General features: G+C 40.4%; 2 protein-coding genes across 4 annotated transcripts in view; one reads left to right on the top strand and one right to left on the bottom strand.

Annotated features, from left to right (window-relative positions):
* RAD9B (RAD9 checkpoint clamp component B) overlaps positions 1-3,753 on the top strand; it is a 29,057-nt gene extending 25,304 nt beyond the window's left edge. Inside the window, exon 11 of the mRNA XM_049619339.1 lies at positions 3,089-3,753. Coding sequence (XP_049475296.1) covers positions 3,089-3,217 — 129 coding nt within the window. The 3' untranslated portion in view covers positions 3,218-3,753. The remainder of the gene's footprint in view (positions 1-3,088) is intronic.
* A 4,867-nt stretch (positions 3,754-8,620) lies between these two features.
* PPTC7 (protein phosphatase targeting COQ7) overlaps positions 8,621-12,540 on the bottom strand; it is a 33,960-nt gene continuing 30,040 nt past the window's right edge. The window contains exons 4-6 of one of the 3 annotated variants that reach the window (XM_049619340.1): positions 11,923-12,046; positions 10,124-10,253; positions 8,621-9,011 (exon numbers count right to left, since the gene is read on the bottom strand). In XM_049619340.1, coding sequence (XP_049475297.1) covers positions 8,953-9,011; positions 10,124-10,253; positions 11,923-12,046 — 313 coding nt within the window. In that variant the 3' untranslated portion in view covers positions 8,621-8,952. The other 2 variants (XR_007455238.1, XM_049619341.1) reach the window with 2 other exon arrangements.

Genomic DNA, 12,540 nt, shown 5'->3' with positions numbered 1-12,540 from the left:
GATCATTTGTGTTAGTTTTGCACAAATGAGCAGATGCATATATTTTATTTCTTCTCCTTTCTTATACTATACATGCCGTTTTCCGCTTGGCTTTTTGCACCTACTAGTATGTACTGCAAATCACTCCCTGTCACTTTCTATGTTTCCCCCCCGCCCAACAGTTGTGTAGTATTTCACCTGTGATGTACCATAATTCATTCAACCATTCTCTTATATGTGGGCATTTAGATAATCCCCCCTTATATTTTGCAGTTACAAAGCTGCAGCGAATAACTTTTACACATGTATTTTCATATTGTCGAAAGTGTATCTTCAAGGCAAATTCCTAAAAGTGTGTTGTTTTTTCTGCTTAAATATTTATTTATTTTGAGAGAGAGAGACAGCACGGAAGCAGGTGTGAGGCAGAGAGAGGGAAAAAGACAGAACCCAAGTAGGCTCTGCACTGTAAGCGTGGAGTCTGTTGTGGGGTTCAAACTCACGAACTGTGAGATCATGACCTGAGCTGAAATCAAGAGTCGGAGGCTTAACCAGCTGAGTCACCCAGGTGCTCGAGTTTCATAAATTCTTTACATATTTTGGATACTACCCCTGTACTGGATAGGTCATTTGCAAACCACTTCCCTATTCTGTAGGTTGCCTTTTAGTTTTGTCGATCGTTTCCTGCACTGTGCAGCAGCTTTTTATTTTGATGTAGTCCCAATAGTTTATTTTTGCTTTTGTTTCCCGTGCCTCAGGAGACATGTCTATAAAGAAGTTGCTACTGCCTGTGTCAAAGAAGTTACTGCTTGTGTTTTCTTCTAGGATTTTTGTGATTTCAGGTCTCCCATTTAGATCTTTAATCCATTTTGAATTTATTTTTGTGTATGGTGTAAGTAAGTGGTCCAGTTTTCCCAACTCCATTTGTTGAAGAGACATTCTTTGTCCCATTGGATATTCTTTCATTGAAGATTAATTGGCCATGTAATTGTGGGTTTATTTCTGGATTTTCTATTCTCTTCCATTGATCTATGTGTCTGGTTTTGTGCCAGTACCGTACTGTTTTGATTACTACAGCTTTGTAATTTAACTTGAAGTCCGGAATTGTGATGCCTCCGGCTTTGCTTTTCTTTCAAGATTGCTTTGGCTATTTAGGGTCTTCTGTGGTTCCATACAAACTTTAGGATTGTGTGTTCTATTTTTGTAAAAAAGCTGTTGGTGTTTTGGTAGGAATTGCACTAAATGAGTAGATTGCTTTGGGTAGTATAGACATTTTAACAATATTTATTCTTCCAATCCATGAGCATGGAATGCCTTTCCATTTCTTTGTGTCCTCTGCAATCTCTCAGTAGTGCTTTGCAGTTTTCAGAGTACACATCTTTCACCTCTTTGGTTAGGCTTATTTCTAGGTAGCTTATTATTTTGGGTGCAGTTTTACTGAGGCAAATTATTTATTTATTTTTAATTATTTTTATTTATTTTTTGAGAGAGAGGGAGGAAGAGAGGGTGTGCGTGTGCATGAGAGCCTCGGAGGGGCAGAAGAAGGAGAGACACTTAAGCAGGCTCCATGTCTTTTTTTTTTTTTTTAACGTTTACTTATTTTTGAGAGAGAGAGTATGCGAGTGTGGGGTAGGGGCAGAGAGAGAGGGACAGAGAATCCTAAGCAGGCTCTGCACTGTCAGCACAGAGCCCAACGTGGGACTTGATCTCACGTACCGTGAGCTCATAACCTGAGCTGAAACCAAGAGTCGGATGTTTAGCTGACTGAACCACCAAGGTGCCCCTAAAGCAGTGGTTCTTAACCTGGGCGGTTATGCTCCCCAGAAGACACAGAGCGATGTCTAGGGGTTTTTTGGATGTTGCAATTTGGTGGGGGGCGGGGAATGCTACTGGCATCTAGTGGATAGAGGCCGTGGGTGCCGCTCAACATCCCCTGCTGCACAGCACCGTCCCCACAATGAAAAACCCTCAGCCCCAAAATGTCTGTAGTTCTGACTGCGAAACCCTAATTCAAAGGGCGAGCCAGCTGAAAATTCTAAAGGCAACCAGGAGAGTGTGGCAGGGGGAAGGTATGAGAAGAGTCAGTGAGTATCAAATGGGATGAAGACCCCAAATGGTCATTGACAAGGATGTGGTGATTTGGGGTGACCACAAGAACAGTTTGTGAAGTGATGGGGTCAGCAGCTTTTTCAGACAGGATTGAGGAAGAGGAGAATGAGAAAATGGAGACAGTAAATGCAGACAACTCTACAGCAGAGGTCAGGCAACGGTTGGAAGTGGGGAATGGGATAAGGCTATTTTATATTTTAAAGATGAGAGGGGCGCTTGGGTGGCTCCATAGGTTAGGTGCCTGACTTCAACTCAGGTCATGGTCTCACGGTTGGAGAGTTGGAGCCTGGCATCAGGCTCTCTGCTGTCAGTGCAGAGCCTGCTTCAGATCCTCTGCCTCCCTCTCTCTGCCCCTCCCGTTTGCTCTGTCTCTCAAAAATAAATAAGTATTAAGAAAAAAAGAGATAAGTGACATTTGATTACAGTGGTGATATTCCTATTCAAGAGAGGAGAGGCCTGGGAGGCAGAGACAGGGAGGGAAGGATTGGCCTTAGCTGGGAGTGGTAGCCTCTGCTGAAGCAGGAGGGAAAGGGAAGATGAATTAGTCAAGTAGCCCGCAGAAGGTCCCTTTGTCTCCCACTGCCTTGGTGTGAGTTTTAATGGCTCAGTTAAGTGTCCCACTCTTGGTTTCAGCTCAGGTCTCATGGTTCGTGAATTTGAGCCCCACACTGGGCTCTGTGTTGACAGAGCTCTACACTCCCTCTCTCTCTGCCCCTCCTCCACTCTGTCTCTCAAAATAAATAAACTTAAAAAAATTTTTTTTTTTTAATGGCTTAGAAGAGTCAGAAGCACATCACTTATCCCAAACTGTGCCTTGAAGTCAGGGAAAGGTTTTGTTTTAGGATGTGCTGGACCAGTCATGAAGGTTTGGGGTGTTCCATGAACCATCACCGTTAATGTTAGGGGACCGTATTGGCCAGGTTTCTGAAAAGGGGCTGGTACCTGGGGCATCTAACGAGCACTTTCACTTGAATGAACAGTGGAGTAACTTCTTTCCCTCCAGTTTTCTTGCATGTTCTTTGGAGCAGTTTCTTCTGACCAGCAAGAACGCTTCAACCACCCTTTTGACGGTCTGGCAACAGCAAGTGACAGTGAAGAGGACATGAATGATGGCAGTTTTTCCACATTCTAACACTTAATGATGGCTGAATTGGCCCTCAGCCCATTTGCTAGCTCACTTGCAACCTCAGACACGTTTTCACATTTAGTCAATAAAGATATTGTCTTGGCCTTCCTCGAAATGGGGGATGGGTTTCTGCTTTTCTCAACATCATCATCTGGTATAACAGCCATATCTAGAAATAGCTGCTTGTTAAGTGGACATATTTACTTTAAATCCATTATGCTACTTGGGAGGCAGAAGAGTTTTCCCGTGCAGGGAAAAAGCCCATTCGAGTTCTCTAATTCAGTGCACGTTCACACTATAGCTTTTAGCATTTTCTTTGCCAGTTTTTATAAAGGTATTTAGACTTTCTTCAGCAGCTCTTTGGAATGCGTCAATATGGCCTGTGGTCTTGTGACTAGTAGGTAGCTTTTGTATTTGATTGCAAACATTTGAGTTTGGGTGCTTTCAGACAGTTAAAAGTTATGCAATCTTTCCTCGTGTAATGCGTGACTTTTTTTGTTCATTGCTTTTTATACTTTAAGATTTTAAGTAAAACAATCTCTGGAAAAAAAAAGTCTGGAATAAAAATAATAGCTACCCCCCCTCACTTTGGAGTTTTTTTAGGTATTGTAAAATTTTATTTTGTAGCCTTAAATTGTTCTGATTTTCATATGTGGTTTTTACATTTTGCAGTGTGATGCAGAAAAGAATCTAATGGAACTGATGCCAAAAAATTACTTCTGTTATCTGACATAGATCAGCAGCCTCCACTGCCAGGGACCCTAGGTTTGGAGTAAAATGAGGTAGATTACAAATGTCTCTGTTCTTTGTCCGTCTGAGAATCAGCTTCCTACCTGAACAAACAGACTAAAAAATCTGGCACAAAACCATTGTTATGTAATTTTACGCCTGCCTCTCCCTCCCCCAAACCTGTTTAGAGTCCATTATAACCTGACAAACTCTTCTGTAACATCTTACTGTGGAGTCTTTGTGAACCAACACATCACAAGGAAATGTTTAACTGGCAAGCAGTTGTACGTTTTGTGAGGATTTCATACACAAAGGTGGCAGAGTGAATTAGTAAACTGCAGAACTGTGAACAGAGCTCTAACTAAAACCAGAATGAATTTGGCTCTTGTAGCTTAGTCAGTGAGTCAGAGCTACCCACAATAACCTAATAAAAACTCAAGTTCATCCCAAAATGTTCCTCAGTGAATGAAAATGGGCTTTCACCAAGCTTTTTGTGGAAATTGGCAATGCCCACATAATTTTAAGTCCTTTCACACTGTAGGCTAAAGATTTACATATCTTATGCTTACACTGATGATTAACACTGAAATTTCACAAATTCCTAACGATTGCGGATGACTACAGAGAGCAGGTGTACCCCAAGAGTAACCGGAGGTCTCCTTGCAGAGGATGAAGTTTCTGGTTCACTCGCTGAAATGGGCAGAGGGGTGCACGTTGTGAAGGCACCCTCACCAATAATTGCCTGGATGCAGCACAAGTCTGGAAGAGATAGTCACACTATTAAATTGTATGTAATTTGGGTTTTATAATTTGCATACAGAATGCTAAGTTTAAATGACACCAGATTTTTTTGTGGCTTCATTCCATACCATTTTTGGAAGATGCAAAAGCCTTCTCAGTTGGGAAAACATCTATATTTTACATTCAATTATCAGTCCATTTTGATGAATTTTTGAGGCAGCTAAACTGATGTAGTAAACCAGCTGGTGAAAAAGAGCTAAGTGGGATAAACTAGTAAAAGACAGAAAATGATAGCTACAAAGTAAGGAGTACTGCTGGAATGACTAAGAGCCTTGGAAATGAGGACTTGACAGAGATCCACAAAATGCCAAGGGCTGGTGTCTTACGTAGTTAAGGTTCAAATTAAGAGGAGTTAACGCAGGTTAGTATAAATACTATATTTATTAAATATCTTTACAGTTTATTTAAATGTATTTACAGAACTATTCCTGCATAAGTTATATTTCAGACATCCAATTCAGGTCATTGCCTCTTGGGTAAGACAAACAATGATAGTCTCAACAGAAAAAAGCAGCTCATTAGTATACACAAATTCAAATTTGCTTCATTATTTAGCCATCTTTGCCACAAACTACCTGCTAACAGTTAAAATTTTGCCATGGACACTGTTGATGTTTAGTTTGAGAAGTTCAATTTTGCAAAGAATTTTTTTTTAGCAAATAGAATCCAAATCCTTTTCTGCTTCACATTTTCAATTTTATAAGTAGATTTTGCTTTGTTTTTCATATTGTAAAATTTTTTCACTGCAAAATGTGATAGTTTCCAGGGAAATTGGATGCTGTAGCTTCTACCAAAGATAGCTGGTATAAGGTGACAAGGAACCATGAACTTATTCCAGAGGACAAACATTTACAGTTCTAGCCAATCTTGTTTACAATCTCCAAAATGCTCAAAACCGACTCAGTGAATCCCAACAACTCCTGCCTCGTTACTCAAGGTGGTGGGTTGGTGGTACTGAAGGCTACTGTTCTATCCAGAACAAATGCAGCTGACAGGAGAGGACACACTCCTATCACGCAAAGCTAAAATCTAGTTTCTAATCTAGACACAGCCCGCTCCCCAGACATGCATACCTGGAATGGATTCTTTTGTGATTTAGTACCTATCAACCACATCAAGCCAGGACAGTAATTCAGGACAAATAACTTGTTTCCCCCACCCCCATTTCTTCTTTCAGTTTTGAAGAGCCTATGGATTCTACTGCATTATCCATTCAGTAAATTTTTTTGTGCGCAGGCAGCTTAAGTTCACAGGAAGAAATAAGGTTCTGATATGTTTCGAGTGCACATTTTAAAACAGAATAAAATAAAAATTTCAAGCATGTGATAAAAATATTGATTTTTATAATACAGTATTGCTTTATAAATATAGATGGAAAAGCTATAAACTTTACTGGTCTTTGGTGCATCCAGAGAGGGATAAATAATTTGCCATTTGTAAATTAGAAATCCAAATTCTCTTTTGTTATAAAAGTCCATTGGATGAGGCAAATTGTGTGTGTGTGTGTGTGTGTGTTTGTGTGTGTGTTTATACTGCTTGATTTAAAATACAACTAACACACACATCAAGTTCAGAATCAGACCCACCAAGTAGTATATCTCAGTCACACCCCCCAGAGACTTGGGTTCTGTGACCTGGAAAATTCCAGTATGGGTCCAGCAGAGCCTCTGATCGCTGGGAGTGGAAGGAGAGTTCCCTGTTAAGCAGCACTTCAACTGACCACTCCCCCCAACCCCCAGTCACAAAATGAAGTGCTCAACACACAAAGGACAGGGCAAAAGAAAATAGAGAAAATACTGTGTCACTAATCTACAGGCCAGGTCCAAAGTCAGTTCCACTGTGAAACTCAATTCTTGTCCTGCTACTTTCAACATCACTGACACAAACGATGTCGGTTTCTAACAGTCATTTCTCAAAAAAAGTAAGTTGATTAAATAAATGTGTTGTGTAAAACACCACCAATCTAGCTTTATAAAGATTGTGTTTGAAGGGTTAAATGAGAGCAGAGGAAAGCCAGTGACTTGAACAGAACTGCTCTTACAAGGAATTAAATGTAGGCATTGGAAAATTAATGCAAAATATATCCAGATCATAAGGCTACATACCTCTGACCAGAAATAATTAAAAACCCAAACAAAAGAACTGAAATTGTCAGTCCAAGTATAAATGTATTCCTTCCAACAAAACCCTTCTGGATGCAACTTTCTTTACTTTTTAAATACACAGAGACTGCAAACAGTTTGTGCAAAATAAATACCCCACCACTTGCCACTCACGCTTCTGTGTTTTATCAAAGCACGATGGCTACTCATTATTTCAACAGTCTCCCCTCCATCCCCCTGCCCAGTCCCCTATCTCCTCTACCAAAGAATTCTGTTTTGTCAAGTTAGGGTAGTTAAGGCATTCTGACATGTAATTAAAGGTGATTCAAAATAGATATCTAACATTATGCCAATTTAGGAATAGTAGATAAATTACTGAACGGCTTACAAATGAATAACTCATTCTTATTATAAATGAAATGCCTGTTACAAGCATGATGCATTGAAATATAGTAATGACATGTACATGGTACATGTTAAACAATTTTAAATAAAACAAAAGCTTGACAGTTACTCAAATATACAGTACAAATTCACAAAACAAAATCTTTTAAAACAAGTTGAGGTAACCTCAAACATAAGTTTTAATGCAATAAACCAGGGAATAAGTATCTCCTTTAGAGAAAGAGACTTTCTGTATTCTCCTCCAGTAGATTCTCATCAGGTTTAATTGCATTCTCATCTATACACCAATGTTACCTGACTTATATATAAAACATGGCTTTAATTTAAGAATTTCTAAATATATATATATATATATATATATATATATATATATATATATATTTCTACCACCAAGTTAATGAAGGAAAAAAAACTGACCCAAAAATATATATCTTTACAGCAGTCAACTTGTACACAAACCTTAAAAATAAGTCTGGGCTTGCAGATAAAGGGAAAACTGAATGCGGGGTAGTTTTATAAGGAAACTATACACTGCAAGATGGCTATTCGGAAACTGTAAACATTAAGCTTGATTCAGAAACCCCTAAATTTCTGTGTAGGGCAAATGCAAATGTCAGATCATCACCAGGAGTTTTCCCTGTGGACTCTTGTGCTGTTGCCATCGCCCAAGGTGCTCTTTCCACACAGACTCCCCGAATGTGGTGCACGCTCTACAGAGACAAGGCTACTAATGACAGGTCTGACAGGGAGACCAGGAGTAGCACGACTGTAAAAGCCAACAAAATTCAATGTTACAGCTGTCCACTGTGAGGCCTGTGGCCCCGGGACTCCCACACAGGGGCATCGTATCTGACAGCTGGGAGGAACTTCATCCACAACATTAAATTTCTAGGCTTTGAGGAGTTTACAATATTGAATAATATTTCCATTGAAAAATGTTGGTAGGGAGTCTCCCTCACCCCTCCTGCAGATCAGGCCACCAGCCTATGATTTGGACCACTCAATAAACTGCCGAAACTTTCCTTACAGGAGTACAATTAGGCATCTTTTAAAAACCACAGAACATTTGCATCCATAGAACTAAACTGAAGTTTTCTTCCAATTTGTAACAAAAAAGCTCCTGGGATAAAGACTTCATAATCCAGAGCAGTGTTTTAGAGCAGAATTATAAGCCCCTGAAAAAGAGGAGTTTATAATGAAAACATAAAGCCACACCCAATCATCATAACAAAGACTGTATAGTACGTGTGTAACGTTTCTTTTGATGATAATGTATGTTTCTAGTAGATGTACCATAACATACAATTTGTGTTAGACTTTAAAAATCCCTTTTACACACTGTAATTCTGAATTCACGTTACCAACATCATCATTTTCAATGCCTAAACCATTTTGGAAACGCAATAGCCATTTTGGCCTTGAAAACCTCCATCCCATCGGAGAAAGGACAGTAGGAAGTGAAGGCCTATCTTCAAATCTTGATTCTCTTCAAAGTTGCTGGCAGATAATGAGCTAGCGAACAAACGACAGTAGTGGTTCTCCACAAAGATCTCAACCGGGTCTCAAAAAGACAGGCAAAGGCTTACATCACCGGCCATCGAGATCAGTGGCAAAGAAACACGGTCCCGCCAGCAGGATCAGCACATGTGGCAGGGGAGAACTTGGGAAGATGAAAGGAAAGGCCGGAGTTGACACCTAGGCGGCTCAGTCTGTATACTCAGCCACTATTGAAAGAAGGACGGTGATGTCATCTGGCTTTCCACCTAAAATGAAAATGAAAATGAAAATGTATTCAGAGATCTTAAAAGGAAAAGTCAATTAAAAATGTAAGCCTAAGCAGGTACTAGGAGATAAAAGTTTGCAAGTAAGGCAGGTTTGATGTGTCAACATGCTCTAGTAGAAAAGTATTTGATATGGAAAATATCTGATAAAGAGAAATAGTTTTAAAAAAATGACATGTAGTTTAACGGAGGTTTAAAAAAACCTTCGCTGCTTCTTTACCACAGGAGCTCTATCAAAATGGCTACCACATCCTCTGTCTACAGCAATCGCAGTAAACTAGACAAATCTGGTTGGGATAAATTCTGCCTGATGAGAAAGTTACAGGCTTTTACTCACAATCCTAATTTGGACAAACATATCTAATGTTTTGAAACTAGGAATAGTCTTGTATTCTAATCTGCCAAACAGCTATGGCATGTGCTTTTTTCTATTTTAATACTTCCTGGAGGGCTAAGAAATGCTTTACATGTCACAATATTGTACCAGCAAGACACTGACCAACTCCACAAGTTCTGATACGACAGCACAACATGTCACCCCAGCTCTAAGACTGAGCTGCTGGCCTGCTCCCGAAGTTACATATCGTTCAGCAGATAGAAGGACTCTTGAGGCAAGGGCAGTTTAACATTGCTTTCCTCTTCAAAACCTGCTGTGGTAATCTGGCAGGCAAATATTGTCAACGAGTCCCACAAGGCCAGAGGAAGGGAGAAGTGAAATGTCAGACCCGTGAAGGGCAGAATGTTAAGCTGTTAGGAATGTCCAGGGCCTCTAGGCAGACTTAGAGGCCTTTTGGGCTCAGGTCCAAGCAGTGCAGTGGTGGCAATAAAGGGCTTCAGGTTCCGCCTGCCTCTACAGCCAATGGAGTTCAGTTCTGGAGGGCATCCTCTGTGGGGAAGACACGATGACAGGTACTTGCTCTTGTCCTTCAGTGCTAGGGCCTGCTGACCAGGCTCAAAGCCACGGGCTCCCAACTGAAGAGGAGAGCTTACCGGTCTCACCCCAGTGCTCTAGTTTACCTCACCCCACAGCCCAGAATGCTCCCATCCGACTATGTCCCCAGTTAGTCCCTATGACCTTCCTAAGGAATGCTTACCTCTCACATTCAATCCATTGTCACATGCAAACTGTGCAAAAGGTGACATATAATTTGGGTCATAGGCCAGCTCATGGGCTTGCTCAGCAATGCTTCTTGCCGTCTGTTGTATACTCTCATAATTTGAATTCTAAGACGAAAGGATGAGGGAGTTATTTTTACACAATGCCTCGTAGGATTTCTGCACACAAGTACATACGCTTTTTGTAAATACCACTTTTTGAGACAGTAACATTTATCTAGCCACAGTTTCCAGCATTTCAGTTTTTACTCTAGAGAAGACATTAAAACATTACACCTTCAGTAAAATGAACAAGGCCACCAGTGCTGCCTGCACAAGATGTCAGTCAGATGTCATTCTTTGCTCAGGTGGCCTTGGGCCCTGAAGGTTGGATTTCCGTTTCTGCTTTTTTTCCCATTTGGAATTCTTAAGGTATTCTTGCTAAAACTGGACAGGACTGAAAAGGTGGATTTTGATAGCACTTCAGGGAGGACCTCAAAAGTTTCCTTGCTTAGGAATGCGACCCTGGCCAACCACACAGTTTGCTCTCCAAGTAAGAGCTGCCAGGTGTCCTATTGAAAATACCTTTAGAATTTTATATCATGATGAAAGATTCTTGTTTAGCTGTGTGATCTTGATCCATACCCTTATCCTTGCTGCTTCAACCTCCTCATCTGTAAAATGGGGATGGGAAACAAGGTCCACTTTAGCTCTAACATGCTAAGACTCGGAATAGTTTTAGTATAAATAAGTAACAGGCTTCTGCTTCAATGTCGCTTCCTCAAAGAGGCCTTCCCCGGCCAATCTTTCTAAAACAGCAGCTTGTTTTATTCTCTGTTCCTTCACCCTGCTTTAGTTTCTTTCTAAGCCACCAACATTTATTATATATTTCTTTCTTTGTATTATCTTTCTCCACTAGAATGTCAGCTCCATATGCAAGGAATGTGTCATTTCTGCTTACCACCCTGTCACCACACAGAGCACAGGGCCAGCTCCATATAAGCACCTGACCTTTACTATATCCCACAGATGGGGCATGACACTAAGGACCTCGTATATATGGTCTTAGTCTATAAATTATAATAGCATTGTGGTGAGGATTAACTAAGACCATGGTACTCCCCCCTCCCCCCCGCCCCCCCATTTTAAAGGTGAGGAAAATATTGCTTAAAAAAAGTTCAGCAACTTACTTTAAGTCATAACTGCTTACTGGTAAGGACCTAGGAAAAGACTAATTTTCCCCAGAGTTAGTACTTTTACAAAGCCAGGAAAATATGGAAAAACTGGTTTTCACTTCCTTCCACTCTCTATATGGGCCAAGTCTGAACTTTTAGTTACTGGGACAGCTCAGATGACATCAAGGCCCCTAGCTGCCTGTTGCCCTTGGCCTGGCTGGCTCTAGTGTGGTGATTTCTTGTCTTTCCCGACCTCAACACCTGCCGAGTCTGTTAAGAAATAAAAGGAGAAAAAGACAACCAGGAACCAGCACCATTAAAATACAATTAAAAATACAAGAAATGTCTCATCTGGACTTTCCTACCTTTACCACTTTTTTTTTTTTTTTTTTTTTAACCTTTACCACTCTACTAAAAGGTGTAGGTGGGAAACCTCTTTTTTTCTCAAGTGCTCCAATTGTGACTATTTCCATTTACAATTGCTTGAAAGACCAGAACTATTATTTCTTTCCTAAATTTACAAGAGTCCTTTCCTACAAAAAGAGATAATACAATTGTACCAATAAAACTTAGCTGCCCAGAGAGGGCCTCTCCTTCCACGAACTAACCTTTGAGTTAATTACCTTTAACTTTTTTAGCTCCTGAAGGATCATATAATCAGGCATGTTGTCAAAAAGTCCATCTGTTGCCGTCAGGATAATGTCTCCTAACTGGACATCAAAAGACGTGCTATCAGCAGCATCCGGGCTGTGACAAGGACAGGGTAGGGGCAAAGTTACAAGAGGCCTTCAGAGATATGGTGAAAGTTTCCAACAGGCACTATGTTATATTGTAATGAGGCTATAAGAAAAACTAATTTATAGTAACAGAATAAAAAATAAAAATAAAAAAAAAACAGTCACAGGGCGCCTGGTGGCTCAGTAGGTTAAGTGTCGGACTTTGGCTCAGGTCATGATCTCACGGTTCACAAGTTCGAGCCCCGCGTCGGGCTCTGTGCTGACAGCTCAGAGCCTGGAGACTGCTTTGGATTCTGTGTCTCCCTCTCTCTCTGCCCCTCCCCCGCTCGTGCTGGCTCGCTCTCTCAAAAAAAGAATAAAAAACATTAAAAAAAAAAAAACCCAGTTGTTCTGAAATTCCTAACCTTGAAAAAAATTAATTGAAAAATCTGATATAAATGTTTCAAAAGCTTAACTGAAACTACCAAGTAAGACTGAATTTGATGATTAGTCACATATGGCTTA

The sequence above is a fragment of the Panthera uncia genome (assembly GCF_023721935.1).
Source record: "Panthera uncia isolate 11264 chromosome D3 unlocalized genomic scaffold, Puncia_PCG_1.0 HiC_scaffold_8, whole genome shotgun sequence".
NCBI lineage: Eukaryota > Metazoa > Chordata > Mammalia > Carnivora > Felidae > Panthera > Panthera uncia.
Note: the sequence above shows the minus strand (reverse complement) of the source record. Positions and strands in the feature narration are given on the sequence as shown.